Source organism: Oxyura jamaicensis, chromosome 15 (assembly GCF_011077185.1).
Source record: "Oxyura jamaicensis isolate SHBP4307 breed ruddy duck chromosome 15, BPBGC_Ojam_1.0, whole genome shotgun sequence".
In the NCBI taxonomy this organism is placed as follows: Eukaryota; Metazoa; Chordata; class Aves; order Anseriformes; family Anatidae; genus Oxyura; species Oxyura jamaicensis.
In genome coordinates, this window is record NC_048907.1 from 13,963,047 (window position 1) to 13,987,471 (window position 24,425).

Consider the following 24,425-nt stretch of genomic DNA (forward strand, 5'->3'; position numbering starts at 1 on the left):
AAATAAAATAAAATAAAATAAAATAAAATAAAATAAAATAAAATAAAGGAAAAAACCTGACCCTCAAACACAGATAGATCATCACTGTTCATCATCTGAACATTCATTTCTTGAGCCTTTTCTTTCAGAGGCTGCTCATCTCTTCCATGCTAGGAATAATTTTTAAGGTAAGGCATATTATTTTTAAGTTTCTTTTCTTTTTTAGTAGTTAAGTCTATCTTGAAACACTCTATGACAATAGAGAAATAGCATATGTCACACATAAAAAGAGAATGGAGACTGACAGACAGACGGCTGTTGGGCTCAAATTAATCCAAATCCTTGTTTCTGGTATGTTTTAGTTAACACTCATTTAATTCGGCTGTGTAATGTAGAGGAAAATTTATTTTCTCAACCTCAGCACGCTACTACATCAGCTGTAAAATTTCACAACACAGATGCTTTGTCACTAAAACACATCTCTTGGGGTTTTGTGCCACTGTAATGAAAATCGAGAGGATGAATACTTTTGCATGACTTCTGGAGATAGGATTTAAGACCCACAGATTAATAAAGCAAGCTCTACTCATTAATCTAAAATCTTAGATCTCATAGCTTAGCAGAAGTAGAATATTATACACATGAAAAAAGCAGACTTACTATGTGCTATGACTGAGGAAATTAGTTTCAGAATTGGGTTTATGGAATAAACACATTTTCAGGTGGATGAGGGAAAATTCTTCTTTACCATTATCCTCCCCAGGAAAGGGACTTCTGAAAATCCTACTTTACCAGTTAGGAAAGCTCATACTGAGAATTTTAACTTTAAAATGAGACTCTGAGTGTAGAAAGGTGGGAAAGCGCATGAGGAATGTCACTTTTTAGCACTCAGAGACGCACCTGAGGTAGAAACACAGTAAGCCAGGCACAGTCAGCTGTTCTGAAAGTCTGCAGGTTTTCTCCTACATCTGTCAGCCAGGACCAGCAAAGCATGAAGTAATTTTTTCTTCCATTCTGCTTCTTGTTCCAGTATTAAAAGTGCTGCTTTCAGACCAACACTTTGAAGGGTTTTCTTTGAAAAATGTTAAAACAATAATGTTTTAAAAATATGGAAAAATGCGAGGGCATTAAAGTTATTGTCAAAGACAGTAACAATAGCTTCTACTGTCAAATACTGAATCCCCACACAGGACTGCTCTCTGAAGTTTTTCAGTAACTTGTAGTAGTTTTCCATCCAGCAGTTACACACCTGTGGCATGATAGCAATTGCACTAATATTTTGACAGATGGGAAAATCTGGGGACATAAGTATTATTAATCATCCTGTCAGATTTAAAATTGATTCACAGAATCACAGAATAGTCTAGGTTGGAAGAGACCTCCAAGATCACCAAGTCCAACCTCTGACCTAACAGTAACAAATCTTCCACTAAACCATATCCCTAAGCTCTACATCTAAACGTCTTTTAAAGACCTCCAGGGATGGTGACTCAACCACTTCCCTGGGCAGCCTATTCCAGTGACTAACAACCCGTTCAGTAAAGAAGTTCTTCCTAATATCCAACCTAAAGCTCCCCTGGCGCAACTTAAGCCCATTCCCCCTCGTCCTGTCACCAGGCACGTGGGAGAATAGACCAACCGCCACCTCGCTACAGCCTCCCTTCAGGTACCTGTAGAGTGCAATAAGGTCACCCGTGAGCCTCCTCTTCTCCAGGCTAAAGAGTCCCAGCTCCCTCAGCCACTCCTCATAAGACTTGTTCTCCAGACCCTTCACCAGCTTCGTAGCCCTTCTCTGGATGCACTCGAGCACCTCCATGTCCTTCTTGTAGTGAGGGGCCCAATTTAATTGCTCTTTAAATTGTAATTGAGGTCATTCCATGCAAACATTCTTGTTCCCTGTGGCAGTGAATCTCATGATTTAGCTACGTTATGTGGAAAAAACGTGTTTGTTTTGAGGCCTGCCACCTAACTTCTTCCTTTTCTTTTGTGATGTGAGACTATGGATCTGAGTCTGTCTCTGTTCCCTTTCTCCAGACCACTGATCATCCCATGCATTTGTCTCGGGATCAGTCAACTCAGTCATCTTTTTTTCTCATACCTTGCATCATATTTTAAGCTCTCTTTGGGCCCTTCTCAATTGTCCTGGACATGAATAGCAAATAATCAAAGGGGGTGAGAGAAGAAAAGCAAAAAGGATTATTTGCTTTTCATGGAGAGGCAGTTGAAGCGTAGGGAACTTTGGGAGAAATACTTAATTTAGAAAGCAGACAGGCATAAAAGGAGCACTAACTGATGGAGGGATTGTGGTTACCATCTAACCACTGATAAATTACCAACTCAGCCTAGTTCGTTCTGCTCAAGCCAGATCTCACTGAAGTATGTGCAAACCATTGCACTAATTCTGATCCTTGAAAGCAGACTTTTATTGAGTAAAACTGACATTTTATTGAGGTAGGTCAGGAGCTTTGTGCAGCTTTTGGTTGCAGGGCCCCTAGCATGTAGTAGATTTTGAACCAACAGGAAAACCTAAGGAAATAAAATCAAAAGTCAGATCATTTCAGTCTCACTTATCTGGCGGCACCTTAAAGAAGAATCAAACTTTTATTGCTGTCATCTAAAGATTTTCTTCTCTCTCTTTTTTTTTTATTTTTTTTTCTTTTCTTTTTTTTTTTTTTAATCTAATAAATAAGCTTGTCACAAACCAGTACTGAGCCTACTGCAGCCATTTATCAACTTGCCTCCTGCAGGAGCAAATGTCTAGAGGCAGTCTGTATAGCTGGTAACAAGGTGATAAACTGTCACACCAGGCTCAGTGTTGGTATCTGGAGGCAGTTGTTTATCAGATCAAGGGCTTTATAAACTATCGATGAAAGGCTTCATGCCTTCCCTTTCCTTCCTGAATGTAAACTTACGTCTGAACACATGGTCCGGGAAAAAAAGAATCATTCCTGAAGCATAGCTTAGTTAATTTGAAAAATTTGCAAAAAGGCTAGGACCTTGAGATAATTCTAGTTGCTTTTGATTAAGGTTAGGGACTGTCCTATCACCATATCAGCTTTAAAGTCATTAAAATCAGTGAGAATTTTGCTTTGAAGTCATCAGAAACAGTGTGAGTTCCACTCCTTTCTAAATGTCTGACCTTGGAAACAGTCTCCTGTGTAGTCATCAAACACTACAGCTAACAGTATTCTTTATCAGTATGAGTGTTACAGCCTAAAATTGTTCAGGTTCACAACTACATAAACATTACAGGGTGACTAGTTGTTAACATAGGGCTTTATTGATTCAATTTTTTCTCAAATTTAAACTGAGAAGGAAGCTGTTACTCTTGCACTGACATCAGCAGAATTATTGGATAAAGATCTCCATATACATCAGATTAAGAAAATACTTCAAATGTCCTGGGTATAAAATATGTAATTTAATGTCAAGTCTGGATTTATTTCCTTGAGGATGTTGGACTTATATTAACATAAGTTCTCTACCAATCATTCTAGATGGATTAGACATTAAACAATTGTTGCAGAACGTACAATATAGTCTTAAAGGCATTGAATCTGCAGCCTGCATGTTCCTTAGGATATTATTACAAGATTCTTCATGTCTTTTTTCTAATGGCTTTTTGGATTTTCTGCTTTCAGCCTGCCACAACCAGCCTTACAAGTGTCCAACCGCTCTTTTTCACTGTTATTATTTTTTTTTTCTATTGTAAAACATTTCTGATCATTCTTCTCTCTGTCTAACTGCTTCTTAAGTTTATTGCCTTTCTGTGGTGCTGTTAGGGATTTTATTTCCCAACTGGTATTACTTTTTAACTACTCATGTAAATCTGTATCAGTTCAGATTCATGCAGAAAAAACAATTTGTCACAAATCTGCAAAGGCTAAATGATCAAAGTAGAGCTTGAGGGCTCACTAGTTTCCTTCTCTGCCTTCTTCATCAGACCTAAAAATATTCTGTCTTCATTCAAAGCCTTACACTGCTCTGTGCTATAGACTTTATGTATGGCTGGGGAAATAAATGTATGGGTCAGTTTCTTGGCATATCTGCAGGATCAGCAAAATTGCACCCATTTGTAGAGAATGTGGCAGTAGTTGTCACAGGCTAATCACAGAGCAAAAGTTCCAAAACAACAGTGCCACTGAAGTCCAGGCACCAAAATACCTTTATTGGTATGGGATTTGTAAATATTTTAAATTTCCTGACCAAGACCAAATGTGGAGAGAAGGAATCTGGGGCCCAGGTCAGGATTTATAGCCTGAAAAGGTGCCATCGTTAGTGTCCTCTGTGCTGGAAGGTTTTGCTGGCAGCTGAAGGACACAGTAAATGATGACAAAGAAGCTGTAATCTGCAGTCCAGTGGATTAGCATCCAACAATATTATGCGGGGTTAATGCTGCTGACCTGTGGATACCAGTGACTGAAGGCTGTGGCCACCAGTATCTGCTGGAGTTGTGTGGGGGAAGAACTCACTGAGAGCAGCCCTGCTGGTGAATGAAAAGCTTGACATGAGCCAGCAGTGCACGATTGTAGCCTAGAAGGCCAACTGTGTTCTGGTCTGCATCACCAGAGGAGTGGCCAGCAGGGGACGGAGGTGATGGTCCCCCTCTGCTCTGCCCTTGTGAGGCCCCACCTGAAGCATTGTGTCCAGGTCTGGGGTCCCCAGCACAAGAAGGATGTAGAGCTGTTAGAGCGGGACCGGAGGAGGGCCACGAAGTTGATCGGAGGGCTGGAGCACCTGTCCTGTGAAGAAAGGCTGGGAGATCTGGGGCTGTTCATAGATGGTCTTTAGGGTCCTTTCTGAGCTGAGCCATTTGATGATTTCATGATAACCAAAGGTAAATGTTGATAAATGGCACTTACCTAATTCTGTAACTAGAGGCACAGAGTCAGTCTCAAGACATGGTGTGGCACAGTGAATGGGTGAGTTTATCCACAGTGGTGTGAGCGTCCAACCTCTAACTTCCACAGGGACCAGTGTCTTTAGTCAGTCACTGTCACGGATTTTTTCTAAGGACATCCTGTGACCCAAATTCTGCCCCTGGGCATTGTGGTGTCCTCACAAAGGTCATGGTTACATGTCCCAGAGCAGACTTTGGCCCCATTTGCCATATGGGAGCTGGAACATTATATTTTTTCTGAATGTCCTTTTTGTTTATTTTTGCATTTCTGTTAAAAGTTCAAATGAAGAGCTAATTACTGACCCAACAGAGCCAGTTGGCTGCAGGCTTCCCTGCTGCTCTGCTGTGTGTCTTCTCATGAATGAATTTTTGGATTTGAGGCAGGTTTCCAAGGCCCCTGTGATGGTCCCAGTTTAGCTCAATTTGTTTATTACTTGACATTCCTAAATACTAATGTACTATTAAAACTACAAGGCCAATCTGGAAGGAAAGATCAAAATAGGTAACAAAGTCACTTCTTTGCACAGTGACCAGGACATGAGTTCTCTTGTTCCTCACAAACTTATTTCTTCTCTTTAGAAATGCAAAAAAACTCATTCAGTCACTGCTCTCTGGCTCTGCCAGCTAATTCCCACACTGGGACAGGTTTCATCCCTGTGAATCTGCTTTTTTCTCATAGTCACTGCGTCATCTTCCCCTTGTCTCCCCAGTATGCTTTGTACATCATCTGCATTGCTATCAGGATTTTCCAGGTGCAGCAAGGAAAAGGAATGGCAGAGCTCCAGGGATTGTTCCCAGCTTTGTCAGCTCTCCTAACCTTACCACATCTCAGCTTTCACCTCTGGAAAATGAAAGGAGGATGGTAGATTTTTTAAAATGACATGAATATAAATTCAGAGATTATAACTATATTAGTATTGTTACTATCATATACATTGCTAAATGGCTTTCCCCTCTGAGAAGTGCTTCGTAGACACGGAGGGAACTGAATCTGTGTATGTATATAAACACCACGTGCACCTTGACTTGTTTTGCTGACAGATCTTGCTTGATCTCACAGAGTTAAATAAAAACTGTCAGAGAGGGGAAGAGAGGGACAAACATGTTAGAGACTTGCAACATCCTGTAGTCAGCATGGCAGAGGTGAATTTTGAAGAGGGTTGTAACGTAAGTAGCTCTGCAGGTGTCATGGGCAAAAGCATGGGTCTGCTGGTGAACGAGCTGACTGGTAGGCATTACAAGCTGTGGAAATTACGGGAGAGAATAGAACAGCTAGGTAGGATGGGGCAAAGATGTCAAGGACCTTTGAGATGAAAATGAGGTGCTTGCTTTGTGTGCCTGGGTTATGAGGATCCTCAAATCCTAAATACCAGGTAGATGCTGTGTGTGTGGTGCCAGAGCTTAAGGCACTGCTTGGCAAGCCAGCAGCAGAGAGTCCTCTGTGGATGTCCAGCATAAGGACAGCTGCACTGATGCAGCTGATAATGCTGCTGCCCACATAAGTCAGGGTCACTGGAGACGCATGGCTAACAAAGGACATGTGAGTCACCAAGGCAAACTCATGGTGATAATCTGGTATGTGAAAATAACTGAATGTCTCCCAGCAGGGCCTGAAAGCACAAACAAAACCCTGCATAAAGCACTGACAGACGGACCTCAGCAGATGTAATCATCCCACATTACAAGATGATATTGAAGTTGTTTTCAGGTGTGAATTTGTTTGTTGATAAAACACTAGAAAAATCTAAACATATTCAGAAAATAAAACATCAAATCTCCTTTTGTTCCATCTGTTCTGGATATCTCAGAGGACTCTTAAGGGCCTGATTCCCACATGGCCTGAATCTGGGGAAGCCTTTTACAGAAGCCTTGTTCTGGAGTAAAACAAAGACACATCATTTATACCTCTGTGATAAGCACTTAGAAATGTTCTGAGGGAGTTGATGTAGCTACTGGGATCATTGACTCACTTATGCATCCCTAATCTGTAGTACAAATATTTCCAGTTGGTGCAGAAGCAGGGTAGCATGATTATGTGGGAGGAAGAGAATGGATAACAGAGCACTAAGAGCAGTGCATGTGAGCAGTGAGCAGGGAGGAACACAGGATTGGGTGTTGCAACAGCCTCAGTTCTCTGCTGTGCCCAGCATCCATGGCTAAGGTTACTATGTGTGCCATATTACACAGGAATTTGCAAAGTCCTATATCTTTCAATAAATTCATCTGAGACAGATTTTTTTCCCTATTTTCTTTGGACAGTAGAACCTTCTCCATAGAAGCTGTGTGGGACACCAGCTCCTTCACTGTCCCGTTCCCCTGTTCTTTGCTTCCAGTTCCTCCCCACTCCCCATCTCCAGCTGTTCCCAGCTTCAGCTCCCTTTCAGCATGTCTCTTTCTGGCTCTAACAGTGCAGAAATATGTTTGTGGCCAGGGCAGCGAGGACTGGAGCAGCAGGGAGTCTGCTGTGGCAGAGCCCTGGCCCTGCTCTGGGGGCAGCAGTGGTGGCAGGAGGGGCTGAGGAGTAGTGTGTGCAGGCAGATTTTGTCACTGTTTGGCTCTGGAAGGAAGGGGGTGACAGAAGAGGACCTGTTAAATGTGTCTTCTGGATATTTCTGCATCACTATGGTTGCTTTGATCTGTTTCTTGTTGCCCAGGCCCCAAGGAGCTGTTTGGCAGATGGGGACAGGGTTCCCGGCCAGGTCGCTAAGAATTCCCTTTACACCACCGAGTGCACGGGGGTTAGCACTGTCTGGAAGGGAAAGGGTTGATGTGCAGCTCAGAACACAGCCTCAGAATGACAGCAGCAAGCGATGAAAGAAAGAGAATAAGAAAAGCACATTAGACAAGGCCTGCGATTTGTTTTGGTATTTTTAATGCTTCCCACCATGAAAGCAAAGCTCTTTCAATCAGTTTGACCCCCGTCATTCTAGCTCTGCTACACATCGCACCAAATATTTACTCTGCTAAATTGCATTGCTAGAGTCTCATTGGCATCTTGTCTTTGAAGTGATATCCTAGAGCTTTCGTTTTGTTGCTGGAAATCCCTATATCATATCCCATCGTCTGCCCCTTACAGATCTCCAAACCCCTGCAGGCACCAAAACTCCGTGTTAGGCTTCTTAACTGCAGGCCCGAGAATCAAAAGAGCCTTCACGCTGGCACATCAATCCGGGAGCCGAGATACTGACCCCATGTGTGAAATTTTGATTGGTTTTAGCTAATTTTGCATGACATGTCCCTACCAGTCTCCCCAGTCTCAGCGATTCAGCAGCATCACACACAGTGTATTTGTGTACTTTAGGCCAGTTCTCCCAGCTCTGCTCTTCTGAAAGGTCTTCCTTTGACAATCAGACATGCCTTTCCCTCCTGCAATGATGTCTGGAAGTGCTGACAGCCTGCTTAGGGAAAGCAAGGAAGAAATGCTCACCAAGTTTGTTTGCTTTTTGAGCAAACCTTGTTGATAATCAGCTAAAGCAGTCTGTCCAGAGACCAAATCAAGTATGCACACACAGCTTCATGGAGTTACAGTTTGAAGCCTGTGAATTAATTAGCAATTTTTCTGAAGAACCACAGCCTGACAATTCACAGCTACAGTTCATAGCTGTTTGACTCTGATAAACAGACAATGTACACAAAAGCTTTCTAGGACTACTTAGTGCTGCAAAGCAACGAAAACCAAAGTAGGACTAGCCAAAAGTAAGGTAACACAATTCCTAAATGCTACATTAAAGCAGTAAAGGGACTTTGACATTTTAAACAAATTAAAAATTCTATTTACTCTATGTATGGGAAAAAAAAGTGAACTCCCACAGGAGGATTTGCCCCTCAGCTACATGGTATAAAGGAGATCCAGTACAGCTTGGGCAGCCTTCCAGTACTGTTACAAACTGTGCCATTCCTAAATAGTATCTAGGCAGTTAATAAGAGTACCAAAAATGGAGGCAATGTGTCCTGTCATTCCTATTTTGTTCCAGCATTCGTCATGTGTGCTTGCCATGTCTCAACGTCAAGAAAACTGTTACCTTTGTTAATTAGTTCAGCATCTAGACCTTGGATGTGAACTGTGGATTGGGTGTTGCATAAGTACAAAAAACAGAGGATCCCTGTTTTGAGGCAATTGCACTTTAAAAATGTGAGACAAAGATAAGGAAAATGGACGTAAAAGACATTTTCCTCTTCCTCAGAGTGCAGTGATTTATTTTATTTTGTTACAATTTTTTTTTCCCCATCACTTAAGTTTGTAGGACTGAATCCTGCAATAATAGCCAGTGTCCACATGGCAGGATTGCCTAGCTGTAATAACACACAAATGGGAATGGGAATTTACCAGCCTGAACAGCAGCTTTAGTTCACCGAAGCAGATATGGTAGCACCTGGATTTTCCTTCTAACTAAGATGCATTTCTTTCTTTCCTGAGCTTTTTACTGAACGTGGCAGGCTGTGCAATGAGAGGCCTCTCATTGCTGGTCATCTTATTAATGATCCCACTTTGCCTTTTTAACATCTAGCTGTTATTTTACTCCTTATTTACTACACGTGGCACTGTCATATATTTAGCTTTTCTTTTACTGCTCAAATATAACTTAGCCATGATAGATTCTATCTATACAGAGATTAAAGTTCTTTAGTAAGAACATAAAATATTTAAAAGACTTTGCAAAGGTTAACTCTTAGATTAAATATAATTATGATTTTTTTCCTGAGTGCCTTTTGTGCAACTGTAGGAGTGACAGACAGCCTGTGTGTCCCACACTGCTTTTTTCCCAAACATTGGCTGTTTCCTCTTTTTACCTGGGAAGTTGTGCTTGCTGTGCTTTATATTTATATGCAGCTTTGTTTCACTGCTCATTCTCACTAAATCTTCCTAGAGCAGAACTTCCTCTGTATTCCCCATGACCATGTTTCAATGAAGTAATGCCCTAACCTTCAAGAAATATCACATTTTGAAGACTTCAAAATCAAATAGTTTGAAGAGTACATATCTCAGTTGATTTATGTGTTGTAAATCTGTTGTGTTTTTTGTGAAATCCCACCATGGAACTGCAGCCTCTAAGCCAAAATCACTTTGAGATAAGCAAATATTGGTAAGTTGGCTTCAGAGGAGATGCACCAGCTGGAAAGACTAATAAAATGACCTTTGTTGAGTTACTTCCATATCTTGGTCAGGCTGCAGACTAATTTCTGGTGCTCTGACAGATTTTCTTGGTGATTCTTGGAAACCTGCCCCAGGTGGGTTTCATGTGGGACATTTTTTGGTCCATCAGTATTCGACTAAACTTCAAAGAGAAATATTTGCTCTTCCTGGACTTTCTGAGCTACTCTTGCAGTTTTGTTCTAATTCCTCAGTGCATGGGCTCTGTCTGCTGTCTCCTGGACTGAAATATCCCAACTGGAGCAATTTTTCAGGAGTAAGAGCTTCTAAAAATATGATATTTAGTCTGTAGTATAAGTGGCCTGGCATCTGCAAATCATTGAAAAGGTGGTGATTGATCCTCAATAAATAAATAAATAAATAAATCTTAAAAACCTAGTAGAGAGGTGGCTGAATATCATCATTTATTATTAGCAACCTTTGCAGAATCTGGATAACAGACCCTTGTGATTTTAATGTCATTGATTCCCCCAGTATTTAAAAGAATACATATTTTCTCAAACTACTACAAATACATGGTACTGTGAAAATGGAAATATAATTAGCCATGTGGTTTATATTGGATTTGGTTCACATTAATTCAGTGCTAATATTGTTTAGTAAGAATATATTAGTTTAACTCATTATTTTAGTTCAGACTTTTAGCTGAGATGGCAATTTGAAAGCATATTTTTAGTTTACAAGTCTGTTGAGGGTTGTGTTATAAAAAATGGCACCAGGGTTGGAAATTATTTTCATGTTTGGAATATCTTTTTGTGCATGATTAGTGTGTGGCCACTGTGCAGGTGTGGGGGTGTGCATTAGTCTTACAATTCAGCTCTTGCTCCATTTTGCATATGTTTTGCCTTGTAAATGGAGAGGTTCACTTCAGAATAAGATGTATATTGATACATAATATAAGAGATCTTTTTTAGAAATCAATATAAGAGATCAATATAAGAGATCTTTTTTATGCACCATATATTTTAAAGCCAGTAGCCTCCCCTTTCCTTTGCAGGAGTCTTTGTTTCAATTTATACACTTCCCAAAAATTGCTTGAGACTTGACCCTCAGATTCTTCCCTGAAATTTAAAATGGTATCAGCGTCATCTCTCTGAACAGCAGCAGCAGATGGCCTTGATGGTGTCCCAGGAGCTGGTTCTCATACTGCATCTTCTGCAGACTCTATGAAGACAACAAAACACAGCAGCTCACCTATGTGACCAAAATCTTAGATCTGAGTCCCTTAATTGCATCCATGATCTAGGATGACAAAGCAACAAGAGTGGGAGGATTAGTCAATAAGAAGAGGTTAAGTGCATGTAATGTTTGGAAGAAAATTACTCTTGTGTTACTTCCTCTTTATACCAACAATTGTAGGCTTATTATTATATGTAAATGAGATGGGAAAAGTAATTCAGCTAATCAGTCATGGGATTTTGTTTGGCTTTGAAACAACTGCCAACAACCTGAAATTTGTTTGTTTGCTCAAGCTGAAGTTTCATAATATTCCCAGGCAGCGTAAACACAGACTGGAAATTGCATCCCAGACCCATTCCCAAACCTTCCTTCTGTCTAGACTCCTGTTTGAGGAGTGGTGCAGTGAAGTGGAAAGAGAATGGATCTGGCAGGAAACCTACCCCAAAGCAACAAAAAAGACTGATTTTCAGCCACGTGTTCGTTAATCTTTCTTACTCTGTAAGCATTGATTTTGCCCCAGTGGAGGAGGTATGAGACTGTAGCTGGAGATGACACCCCCTGTTGCATGACAGTCTAAACTTTTCAAGGAATCACAGCCTGAAAAAAAGAAAGAATGAAGAATGTATTCAGACATTGATTTTGCCATCCAATTCTTTCTTACCAATGGTTTTGCTGTCACATTTTGCTATTAAAAAAAGATCAATTTTCCCCTCTCTAGCAGCTGTGTGGAAGACTGAGTCAGCAGGTAGATATATCCAGAGGAGTCTGGGTTTCAGTTTATGCTCCTTTTTAACCCTTGTGTTGGGTCTGTCTGGGATGGAGTCACCTTTCCCTGCAGCAGCCCACACAGTGCTGTGCTCTGCACTCGTAGCTGGGACAGCACTGGTATCACTCCAGTGTTGTGTCTATTGCTGCCTAGTGCTGGCACAACGTCAGAACTCCCTCCAAGCCCCCAGGAGCCAGCAGGCTGGGGGTGGGCAATTGATGGGGAGGGGACATCACCAGGGCAGCTGACCTAAACCAACCAACGGGATATTCCATAACACCTGAAGTCACACTGAGCAATAAAAGGGGGGCTCTCATGGGGGAGGGTCTCTCCTGAACAACCGGTACGCGTTTTGAGGCCCTGCTTCCCGGGACGTGGCCGAACATCGCTCGTTGATGGGAAGTAGAGAATAACTTTTTTCCTTTCTCTCTGCTTCTGCGCGGCCTTGTTGTTTCTTTTGCTTCTTTTTCTCCCCATTCCCCTTCCCTTTAATTAAATCATTCTCATCTCAAACCTCGAGCTCTTTGTGTTGTCTTTTCTCCCTTCAAACTATACTCTTCAAACTATTTGATTTTGAAGTCTTCAAAATGTGATATTTCTTGAAGGTTAGGGCATTACTTCATTGAAACATGGTCATGGGGGATACAGAGGAAGTTCTGCTCTAGGAAGGAGTGAAAAGATTTAGTGAGAATGAGCAATGAAACAGACAGCTAATTTTGAAGTTCATGTCAGTCTTCTCACATTTTTGGATTCAGGTTTCACCGTCCTCTCTCATACTGGCAATGTTGTCAGCCCTTTCATTTATATTACAGGCTTCAAAAAAAATTTTGTGTTGTTTCTGGCCCCAGTTTCTTTGTTGCAGCTAATTTTTCAATATTTTTTTTTTAGTGCATCCTAAAGGCTTGGAAACTAACAGGCAAAAAAGGAAATTAAAGTTCTCTTTTATTTATTTTAAGCTTTCAGACCAAATACTGTAATATTTTAGGACTGAACTGAAGCTGTTTGCAAGCTCAGAGCTGACAATAATGTACTACAACAAAGGAAATTTGCTTTGGAGCATTTCAGTTCCTCTGCGCCACCATGTATCTAGCCCCACCAGCTGCTTCTAAAACTTGTACTTCAGCTGCCATAATCTTATCATTAGAGGTGGATTTAAGTTTTAAGAACCTATGAACAAATCTTTGTACTTGCAGCCAAAAGCTGGGCAATGACACTGCATTTAAGGTGCAAGCTCAGCTTTACTCCAGCACCTGGTACTAATCCAGTATAATCGAATGTTAGGTGGTATGAACTCCCAGCAGCTCCTTCAGAGAGATGCATCTATTTGCTTTATTGTTCAGCTGCTGCTTTCTGACTTTTAAAATCCCTTCCATGTTGTTTTTGTTTCCTACCCTTGCAGTGGTAGCATGAGAAAGAAAGCTGAACTTGACCACATCCATGAGGATATCAAGTATTTATACTTTACTGGTTTAGAAGCTTACTAAATTTAAACAGAAGCATTAACATGGCCTTAGGCTCTCTTGACAGTTATAAACTCTTCCTTGGGGGGATTTCGGTAATGCTTTCTAATCAGCTTAAGGAGTTAATTAAACAGCTGTCACTTAGCTTCTTAATTCGGAGACTTGATGCTAAATAAGATTTGAAATTAGTTATGCATGACTGAAGCATGGATTCTCCAATACAAATAAGATGGCTGCTGGCTGAAGAGGAGGAAAATCTAGGCCTTAAAATAAATAAATAAATAAAGACAATATTCAAGGCGGTACCCTGGATTAATGCTCTAATGGCTGATTAATTTAATAATAATAATAATAATAATAAAGCATTATGAGGAAAATGGAAGATGTTAGTGAGTGCCAAATAGAACAGATTTTCAGGCAGCTATTCATTGTGATTTGGTGGCAGGCCCTGGACTTCAGGAGATTTCAATGATCACTTTGTTTTTTTTCCCTACTGCAGCCTGTAGATGGCAAACCCCAAAGCCAAGATACCTGTTGAAAACAGAAGAACCATGCTCAATTCTAGAAGCTAGGCGTTTAGCCTGGAAAAATATATTCCACTACTGTAATCAAAAAATGTATCTGGAAATCTGTTGTGCTTATGAAAGATGTATTATGGTGCTGTGTTGACTTTTTAATACTTTTTTTTCCCTGTATATTGTGGTAGGACAAGTATTTTTTCTCTTGTAGGGTATGGGCTGCAGATCAGTCCAAGTTATTTCAAGGAAACATGTCTGCAGGTCTTTTCTGAAAACAAGCTGGTCCCTTGCTCAGTGCTGCTTGTAGTGTTGTGAGGCTTGTGAGGGCTAACAGAGAGTCGGCATTAAACTGGTGTCTTGAATCATGCTAAAATGCTTTTGGAAAAGAATGCTGACAGTTACTACTAAACTTTTCTTTGTATTTTACTAATAAACAAAGTGTTCCTGTTATAAATCTGATGTGGGGCCTCAAAGCCAAGCATGAGTCAGTCATATATTTATTTATTTTAAAAGTCATTATTAATACAAACATCAGGAAATGTTGTGTACAGGGAGAGAACAAAGGGAAGAGAAAAACAGATTTATAAAGATACTGTTGAAGTTCTTTCTTTCACCCCAGGAATTATATGGCAAAAGATATACGAAAGGAAATTAAATTGCAGGGAAGCTACCAATTAAAACTGAAAAATCTAATAGCTGTTCACTTCTGCATTTCTACTGAAATAGATGCTTACTGCATGCATCTTCCAAATATGTTTCTGCTGGAGGGCTTAATATGCTCAGTTATTTAATACAAGTCTCTTCAGTATGCAAAGAATACTCTCTCGAGAATCTTCTTTAAAAATATTACCATTTTTTAACATGGTGGTAATTTCAGAATAAAGATTCCATTCCAAGGTCTGGAATTCCATTCCATTCCAAGGCTTGGAATTCCATTCCAAGGTCTTCCATTTCTATTACATAAAGAAAAATGTTTTTGTATGATTGTTATGATTCTTTCCTTTGTTTATTTTAGGGGTTCAGTGTATGTGAGTTATGCTACATAACTACATGATCTTTCTCTGACCATTATGTGAGTTATGCTACATAATGGTCAGAGAAAGATCAGCATTTTTTTAACAGCTGCTCAGGGAATCACTTTAAGTACTCTGAATATTTGGCTACAGCTTTGTAAAACCCATAAGTATTCCCATCTTGTAGTGCCCTGACATCATATCTCCTGTAATCTATGTTAGTTATGGATAAAGAACATGAAATATTTCTTCAGAAGATTCCTTTATTACTTAAGCAGCAAAAAGTAACATATTTAAATTAGTAACTATTTAGATTTATAGCTTTTATATCCTGAGACTCTGAACTATAAATCTCTATATAGGTAAATAAGTATCATGATTGTTTCCTCAAAATGAAATAATTTTTATATGCTTTCACCATGGGAACATTAAGCCCTTTTGAGCCATTAAACAAATGACTGAAGAAACGTTTCACTCTTCCCCCGTTGCATAAATTGGTGTAAATAGTTATTATGCCTCTGTTTCAAAGGGAGAGATGCAAACCAGGTGCCTAAAGAGATAATCATCCAAGTCTATACACATGGAGGTACTGAGGAATCCGCAAACAGAATATACAGCTGTTTCTCTGGCATAGATTTGCACAGCTTCAGACATTGCTAGCTTGCTTTGTGCTTCTTTTACTTTGGAGAAGTATTGGGTGCATTTGTTTTCCTGCGACTGGACAAGCACTTAACTGGTAGAAATCACCATAGACATTTTCATGCTGTGCATGGTTCTGAATGTAGATCTGGAACATGGGTACAGACAAAAACTATAAAACCTTGAATATGGGGATCTTTGATTTTAGACAGAGACAAAACAGGAATTTTCTTCCTTATTTTAGAAGCAGGTACGTGTATACTTGGTATTTAAGTATACCTGGTATTTAAGTACTTCCTTTAAAGTCCCTGAGATTATTGCCATGATTGGTGTGAATTCAGATCTGTTGGACTGTAGCCTCAGACAGAAAGCTCTGGGACAGGACCCAAGTTACTGGGCTTTAAAGCCACCTGAGACTTACTTTGGACTTGCAGAAATTCCCTGTGAGTTGGATGTTCTTTGCACATGCTTTTAAAAGGTGGCTGAGAAGGAACATGGGTAGTGGCAGTGGCATAGCTGTTTTAAGTAACTTGGTTTTGAATGAGTTTCCAGAGAGCAGCAGGTACCACCTATATTTGAATGCAGTCTGTATTCAGAATATCCAAATCCAGGATTCAGAATTTGGAAACTTGAAAGAGATTCATGAAGCTTTTGACAATCATTCTCAGTTAGCAACTCTTACCAAGGGAAATTACATTTGCCTTTGGTAAGCAGACCTCATTAATCACACTGTTTCAAAGGCTTGGTTATTAAACCTTCCTTTGCTTTAATAAAATAATTACAAGGGTCATATTGTAATGTACTGACTGGAAGAAGAAGGGCATTCCTGCTTGGGGGAGCAGGTATTTTCAACTTGGCACTAGGTACAAGTATCTAGGCATGTGATATGGCCTTGAATAGTCCCAATGAAATGAGATTCATGCCCAAGTGTTTGTGAGGACCTGATACTTGGATTCTGTAATTATTGTATAGCTTAATAGCACTTGTTCTGTCAAGCTGCCCCTGTTTTCAGCTCAGTCAAGCCTCTAGGAGAGTGGCAAAACTACCTAAATAACCTGCATGTAGTAACTTTGCTGTAAAGCCCATATTTGAAATAAATAAAAGAACCTGGAAAATTAATTGCTAGTCTTCCTGAGATCCCAGTTGCCTGAACAATACATTTTCTTCAGAGAACAAATGCACACTCAGGACAGATGGGTCTTACAGTACAAGCAGATATTCTCACCTTTCTATGAATTATAATTTCAAACTATCTGAGGGGCTTTTGTGCTGATGGAGGAAGAGGATTTTCTTCTTAAGTTCTCTTTTTGTGAAATCCTATTTCACCCTCCCCTAAAGATCATGGTAAGAATGGGGAAACTTTAGCAAAGCAGCTATCATTTTTTTTTTTTTTTCATTCTTTAAACATTGCTTTGAATAAAGTATCCCTATTTCTTTAAGTAAGGGGAAACTGTCATTTTGATCCATATGCTTTGGATGAGAGAAGCCTTAGCTTCTCTTCTTTAGCCCAAGAGGCAGTAGAGGGAGTCATCATCTCCTGTAACTTGGTTTCGATCTTTTACTTGGCTGTCTTCTACAAGTGAAATCAGGTCAGTCTCAGAGCTCATAGTGGGATCTATATAGATAACAAGCAGTTAGCACTTGGGGGGCTTTGGAAACCTTTATTTCACAAGAGACAGCTGAAATCAAGAGCTTCTTGTTCTATGGGTTAGTCCGTGATTTGAAGGCATGGTTCAAAGCTTAGAGACCTTTCCAGGAATGAGCAACATTCTGCAATAAGGAGATGAAGAATTCAGGGACCAATTTGGGCTCCCTGTGTGTCATAGTGCACGTCAGTGATATCTGTTGTGCATGACTGATGTGACACCTAAGTAACTGAGGGTGCTGTTTAGCCTTGTGTTCTTCACATGATTAGAAATCAATGCATTTAAATTAGAAATGATAAATCAATTGGAGGGAATGCATTTTGCAATAATCCTCACAACAGTGTTGTACCAGTTACACACATCACTGCAGAGTCTGTTTAGTTCAGAGCCTAGACCTTCTCAGCGTCCTTTCTTTCTGACAGATGATGGTTTTGCATGAGACTCACTGACAGATAAAGAAACAGTTGCAAACAAGTGCTAGCCCATCATTAGCAAACAAGAGCCAGGGTAAGACCTAGATAACCTGATCTGGGTCTGATTCCCTACAGTCCTGTAGTGCATTAATGTGGGACCAGAATACCAGCACTCTTAAAATAATTCCATAAGTGGCAGAAGAGGAGAACACAGGTCTTATCTGTCATGAGAGACATTGCCACTAGCCTACTTTACAAGTTATGAACTGGGAGACTGAAGTTGAATCTGCCAACATTGCAGCCCCAAGACCAGCCTAAAGCTTGCATTTAAGACTAGAGTGGCTTCTGTGCATGGCCATCCCGAGCATCCAATGAAATGGAAACATTTTGTGGGTAGAACAGCCAGACCTTAAGCCAGGTTATTTTTATGTGATCAGCATGGTCATTAGTGAGCTCAGGATGGAGACTTCAGCATAGCAATATGCAAGAGACATCTTGTTAATGCCGTGCAGCATCACTCCTTGGGTGTTAGGATGTTCAGACGCTTGATGAGCAGTCATGAAAGAGCAATTAGAGTATGCCAAATGTGTCACCAGCCATCAATCAGAACTGGAAGCTTGGTTCCAGGATTAAAGGGAGGAACTTTGTCCCTTCTGCCTACTGTGCTTGGAATAACTCTTAAAATGGACATTAGAAATTAATGTAAAGATGAATCTAGGTGGTATTAATGAAGTAATAGCGACATATACTAACCAAAAGGGCTTTTTTTTGGTCTCTTAGGAAGCAGAGATCCTGAATACAGCTATTCTCACTGGGAAAACAGTGGCTGTCCCTGTCAAAGTGATCTCTGTGGAAGATGATGGGACTGTGACTGATCTTCTGGAATCTGTGGAGTGCAGATCATCAGATGAAGATGTCATTAAGGTAGGCCCATACTGCTTCACTGAACAAAGGAAGAGGCCCTACAAAACAGTGATGTTCTCTAATGTGACAAGTTCTTTCTCCTTCCTAACTGTTCTGCTGCTGAGAAACAAAGGGTATCACAAAAAAATATGTTGCCCACCAGTCATAGACTGGGAATTACTTGGTAAGAAACTTGACCAGTCCATTTACTCTGAACAACAGCTAAACTTCTTTCAAGACACATGACAGGACATAATGTAAGGCTACTCCTAACTTTTATTCACAGTTTGTACTTCCCTACCCAGTAGTGAGGAGAGAGCCTGCAGGAAGCTTTCTAAGCCACCATTTCACTACAGAAATCTCAGGGTCAGGTTGGAACTCTCAACACATTTGCTGCTTCATGAAGACTTTCAGCTTGTACCAGTAAAAACTAAAAGCTTTTAAGAAGCCCTGCATATTTCTACTCAGTTTGGTTAATGGTTCACACACATTAATGGCAGAGAAAGACATGATCAGCCATGGAGATACAGGAGAAAGTATTCCAGCATGGTGACAGAATCATTGGCTCATCTACACCAGCTTTTATGTTTTCTCAGACATCTGTGATAGTCACATGAGAAGACAAAATGAGAGACATGGTTACAAATAAAAGTTAAAATTGATTTTTTTTAACATAACTAGCCTGTCACAAAATGATTTGAAATACTACGGGCAACCCCTTCAGCTGCTGGAAATCACTGTTATCACATTAACTTTTGTGAACTGCACCATATTGATGACTTGGCCTTTGTGAAATTTGCCTTAGCCTAAAGCTGACTGGAATGCTAAGCTTTCTCGCTTTCTCCTTCTTACATTAGTTCATTTTGATTTAGATTTGAATGGCTAAGGGTATTGTTAATTCCAAAGCAAGGCTCTCCGGGCCCCATTAGCCAAAAAAGACTCTTCCTGTGGAGCTTTTTTAGCCTGTAAAGGAAAATAAGAATGTAGGTGCTTGTTTGTTACTGTCATATGGGAGAACTAATGAAAGTTTGAGAAGTATCATTATGTCAGAGAGGGAATGACAACCTGGAGCAGGGTAATTGAAGAATAGAGCTGGGTATGGGTTTAAATGACTTTTCTTGTACTATCTCTAAACATATTTAACTTTTTGCCATGTCGACATTCATTGGGCTTGTTTTAAACAATTTCTTTATGATAATTTTTTATACACAAGATGATCCCATACAATTGAGAAGTCCAGCTTTTTTTGGTGTTTCCATTTTAGAATCTACTCAGGTCTTCTAGTCTAAATAGCCACCTATACTGGTATTTTCTGACTAAATGTGTCTTTCTGGCTGTCTTAATCCAAATGTCCTTCTTGCTTCCATGAAGCCCTTTAGAATCTGGTAAATCTGCCAAATAAAGCAAACTGATGAACTGAATCTAGAATTAAAAACAGGAAGAAATCATTTGGTTTTCTTGCCTTGTGTTGTGGAAGCTAATGAACTAAATCTTCACTTAAATTAATTAATTAAATTTTCATTTTAATCAAAGAGCTGGAAAAAGTAATTTGAAAGAAAGTATATGATTTGGAAGATAGTTGAAGCATCAATTTTGTTTTCCAATGTTCTAGTTTTGGTATACTCATTGGGTATTTGTGAAATGGTTTTAGCTGATGTAAATCTGCAACAGTTTGTAGTATATACGTTTGGCTCTTACCCTGGCAAAGAGCTTAATGTGGTAGCACTTCTTATGTATATGTCTATCATCAATTGTAAGTACGTGAATATACCAATAAAGGTTTCTGTGCTTTCTGTTATTTATATATACCATATATATACTATATAAATATATGCTATATAAATAGGAAATAGGAAATCTAGTCAGGGATCAAGGTGTTCTAGGCTTCTGTAAACATCCTACTACAGTAGGATGTACTCCTCTGCAGTAGAAAGGCAGATTTCAGCAGCCTTAAAATGAGTCACCAGTTTAAAGTGAGTTTTTAATTGAAAATGCCTCTCTGAGTTTTCAGTTTACCTGCTCTGTTTCAGACCAAGTCTTATTCACAGACATCTTATGTAATGAAGACAAAGTTATATAATTAGTAGCCAGCCTTCAGCATGCAACAGTAATCAGAGTTTCTGTTCTCTAGGCATTGGAGTGGTGAATATAAAATGGAAGAAAATGTCTGCTTTAAATGCCCATTGAAATATAAAATTTAAGATTACATTTCTAGTATCTTCACTGTTGTTTTTCCATGGACCTGTTGTATAATATCTTTTATTCCTATTTTTTGTGTGTGTTGATTAATGATGAATTTAAACTCATTTTCCCTGCTCAGTGTTGGTATCCTCATTTGACTTTTGGTTCCAGCAGCCACATTTATTACTCACTTTTTTCACTGGGGACTTCAAAGTACTCTAGAGATCCAGACCAAATTCTGCACTGACTTTTTGTCTGCCAAACTGCATCTACTTGAACTTGGTTAAATAAGTCAGTACATAATTTAGTCAATTAAAGCAATATCATTCATGGCAAATGATGTCTGAAATGATGTAGCCCACAGTGGCAGAGTAATCATGCCAAAAAGTGGAGGCATGGTACAGATTCTGTTTCACAAATGAGAAAAATGAAACACAGAAAAATTTCAAAGTGCTATAATGAAGTTTTGACCATTGAAGTAGATGGTAAAACTTGTTCTGATCTCATTGGAGATTAGTGATCAGATTTTTTTTTTTTGGTGAGTCGTTCCTATGGATCAAAATCTCAACATCATTTAAATCAAGACTGAGGAGAGGAAATAGAAAAAATCAACATGTTCTAATCTTTCATTTTGAAAGTCATTTCCATTTCAAAATGTCCTTTTTTTTTTTTTTTTTTAGCCTTACCAAAGCATAGATGTCTCAAAAGCATCACTTTCCAATGCTCTGTTTTCATTTTTTTCATTTGATGAGTTAATTGAAAATCTGCATTTCAGTTGCCCTGAAATGAAAACTCCTTGAAATTCATTTTGTTTGATCAATTAACCAAAAATTCCAATATATTCTCATCTGTCCAGAAGCTACTTGCCAGAAATCACATAGTGAATGGTGCCAGCACTGGGAACAGGATACAGTTTTTCTGGCCCTTTCTTATGCTACGCTGTGTATTTTGTGGAGGATTGCATTCAAAATCTGTATGTTATCCAAAACTGTATTCTTTTCTAACAAAATTCCTTAGCTTTTTACCTAGATCTCAGATAAGGATGTAAACAGGAGGTGAGATGTGTTAACTTCCATATGTATTACAGGCAGACTCCCGGGTGCAGAAGGAGTGAAAGGAGATTCCTTACTGCTGATACCCTTTGCCCAACCTGGGGCTTACCACAGAGCCACGGGGCTGTGTGCCAAGTGCAGAGGCTGTGCAAGAACCTGTGGCATGGCCTCTCTCTCTGAATTCCCATTTCCCAAAGCAGCAGCTCCACAACCAGTTCTGGACGTGGGACAATTGCCTAGAGTTTGTGCCTGTCCTCTGCAGAGTCCTATCTGCCTGGCCCTGCACGAGGAGGGAAGCGGTGATGTTTCTTTCCCCCTGTGCTGTTTGTCAGCTGGCTGCAGAGATGCAAAGCCAGACTGTTCCAGCCACAGCTCCATGGTATGAAGTTACATCAAGTGATGCCTTAATAGCTGCTTTGTTCTATTTTCTTTGGACTGTATTAGAGGGGGTAACAATGCACTCAGCTCTTTGTAAAATGTTCTTGCAGACAAACAAATCTTCCAGTAATGCTGAGTCTGGTTTTATCAGTAACAAAATAACTTCTTTCTAACCAAGCGATAGACTTTACAAAAACTGAAGTATCAGAGCATCCAAAATAGCCTGAAGCAAACAGTGTTTTAAAACATTAAACTTTTAGTGGCTGTTTCTCTTCTTCCTTACTCTGGTGCACTTCAGGGGAAAGTTGAATTATTTTAAAGTTAGTGGAATGACAGTATAAAATCCAAGGCAGAAGAAGGGTCCACAATTTTATCTGCTCCTTAGGTTAGCATTGGCAGTTCTAGTGCTGCTGCTTTTAGCAGTCGTATCACTAATGACAGTCCATTTGATACTCTTTTTGCAATGCATTTTTGGATGCATGTGATTACACAAGTTTTCAGTTGCACCTTTAAATGGAAAAGATAACCATCATGGCTGCAGATCAAGGCATGAGCCCCAGAAATGGAGGTACTGCAACGATACATAAAAATTTAAAAACAAGCATGTGAAGAATCCCAATTTCCCTATTATCTCACAAGTTTAAGCCATGTTATGAGTGATTTGAGATGCATGTTATGGCTTGATTGAGTCTAACAGCTCACACAGTCAAATGGAGGAAGCCAAGTATTCACCCTGGTGTGGTGCTTGCTCCTAGGGGGAGGAGAGGGACAAGAGGAGGAAAATGTAACTTGCAGTGGGGGTAAAGCAGGTGATAGAGAGTAGTAAAGAAGACCAAGCCCCTGTTTCAGAAGCTGTGATCTATTAAACTAGTTAACCACAGCGTGTAATATTCAGGAGAGGTTGTCATATGGGTTTTGATCACTGAGGGTTCAGAGCATCCAAGCGGAAGTGAAAAGCAGATGTGCTCAACATAGTTTCTAGAATTATATCAAAGAAAATACTTTCCCATTTGCAAATGGGATTTTTTTTAGACTGAACACTTGCATAGAATATGGTTATGAAGGGCTGAATTTTGTAATGCGAAAATAAATCTCTGCCTTGGGGGTTGGGTGAAGATCAAGTTCAATCTGCCATGGTTTTCCACAATATAATGTGGTTTCTCTCACCAGCTGAAGTGCCTTATTCCATTACAAACAACTTTGATCTGCCTTGAAACAAACGTGTAAGTCTGCAAATGGATGCTTTTATTTTCTGCAATGTCTAAACATTTCATTTTGATAGAAAATGATGAAATCATGTCCTGTCATTTCAGCTCAATTTCAGTATTCCTGACATCAGAATCTTTCTGAACTTTTCAACTTAGGATAAAGCAACTATGAGAAAGAAAATACTTTTTCTGATCTGCTTTGGTAATCAGGATATAGGAAAAACTAAGGAACATACAGTATCAAAAATAAAAGTTGCAATAATAACTGCTGAGTTCAGTCCCTGTGCTGCTAATATTGGTTTTAAAAGGAGCAGAAACAATTTTAATATCTCTCTGGTATGAAGAGTAAGCATGGCAAAGATGAGTTCTGAATATAAAAGGGAAGGTCTATGCTACACTAGGCCTGCTAGCTCCAGAGGGGATGCGCCTCTCTCAGAGAGGGGTAAGGATTTTTGGTCAGGAGTTGGCAGGGCTGATAGGTAGGGCTTTAAACTAGAGTCAAAGGGGGAAGGGGATAAAACCAGGCATGCCGGTGACGAGCTAAGGGATGGTGCGCTAGAATCAGAGGGACTGTGTGCCAGTGAGGACCTTCAGTCTGCTCCACAAGATGATGCGTGTAGGGAGGCGCATTTGAAGTGCTTCTACACAAACACACACAGTATGAGGAATAAAATGGAAGAGCTACAAGTCTTGGCCCTTTCCCACAGCTATGACATCATCAGCATAAGCGAAACCTGGTGGGATGAGTCCTGTGGCTGGTATGTTGCAATAGATGGTTACAGGTTCTTCAGGAGGGACAGGCAGGGTAGGCGAGGTGGTGGGGTGGCGATGTATGTGAAGCATGGGCTGGACTGTGTGGAACTTCAAATTAGCAATGGCAAAGTTGAGAACCTCTGGGTAAGGATTAAGGGATGAACAAATAAAGGTGATGTCATTATGGTAGTCTGTTACAGACCACCTGGTCAGGATGATAATGCCAATGAATTATTTGCAGAACTGAGAGGTGCCTTGAGATCAACTCCCCTTGTCCTTATGGGG

General features: G+C 39.9%; 1 protein-coding gene across 3 annotated transcripts in view; it reads left to right on the top strand.

The window, feature by feature from the left end:
• TMEM132D (transmembrane protein 132D) overlaps positions 1-24,425 on the top strand; it is a 263,741-nt gene that overhangs the window by 202,512 nt on the left and 36,804 nt on the right. For all 3 annotated transcript variants that reach the window (XM_035340793.1, XM_035340794.1, XM_035340795.1), the window contains one exon: positions 18,446-18,589. In XM_035340793.1, the coding sequence (XP_035196684.1) occupies positions 18,446-18,589 (144 nt within the window). The remainder of the gene's footprint in view (positions 1-18,445; positions 18,590-24,425) is intronic.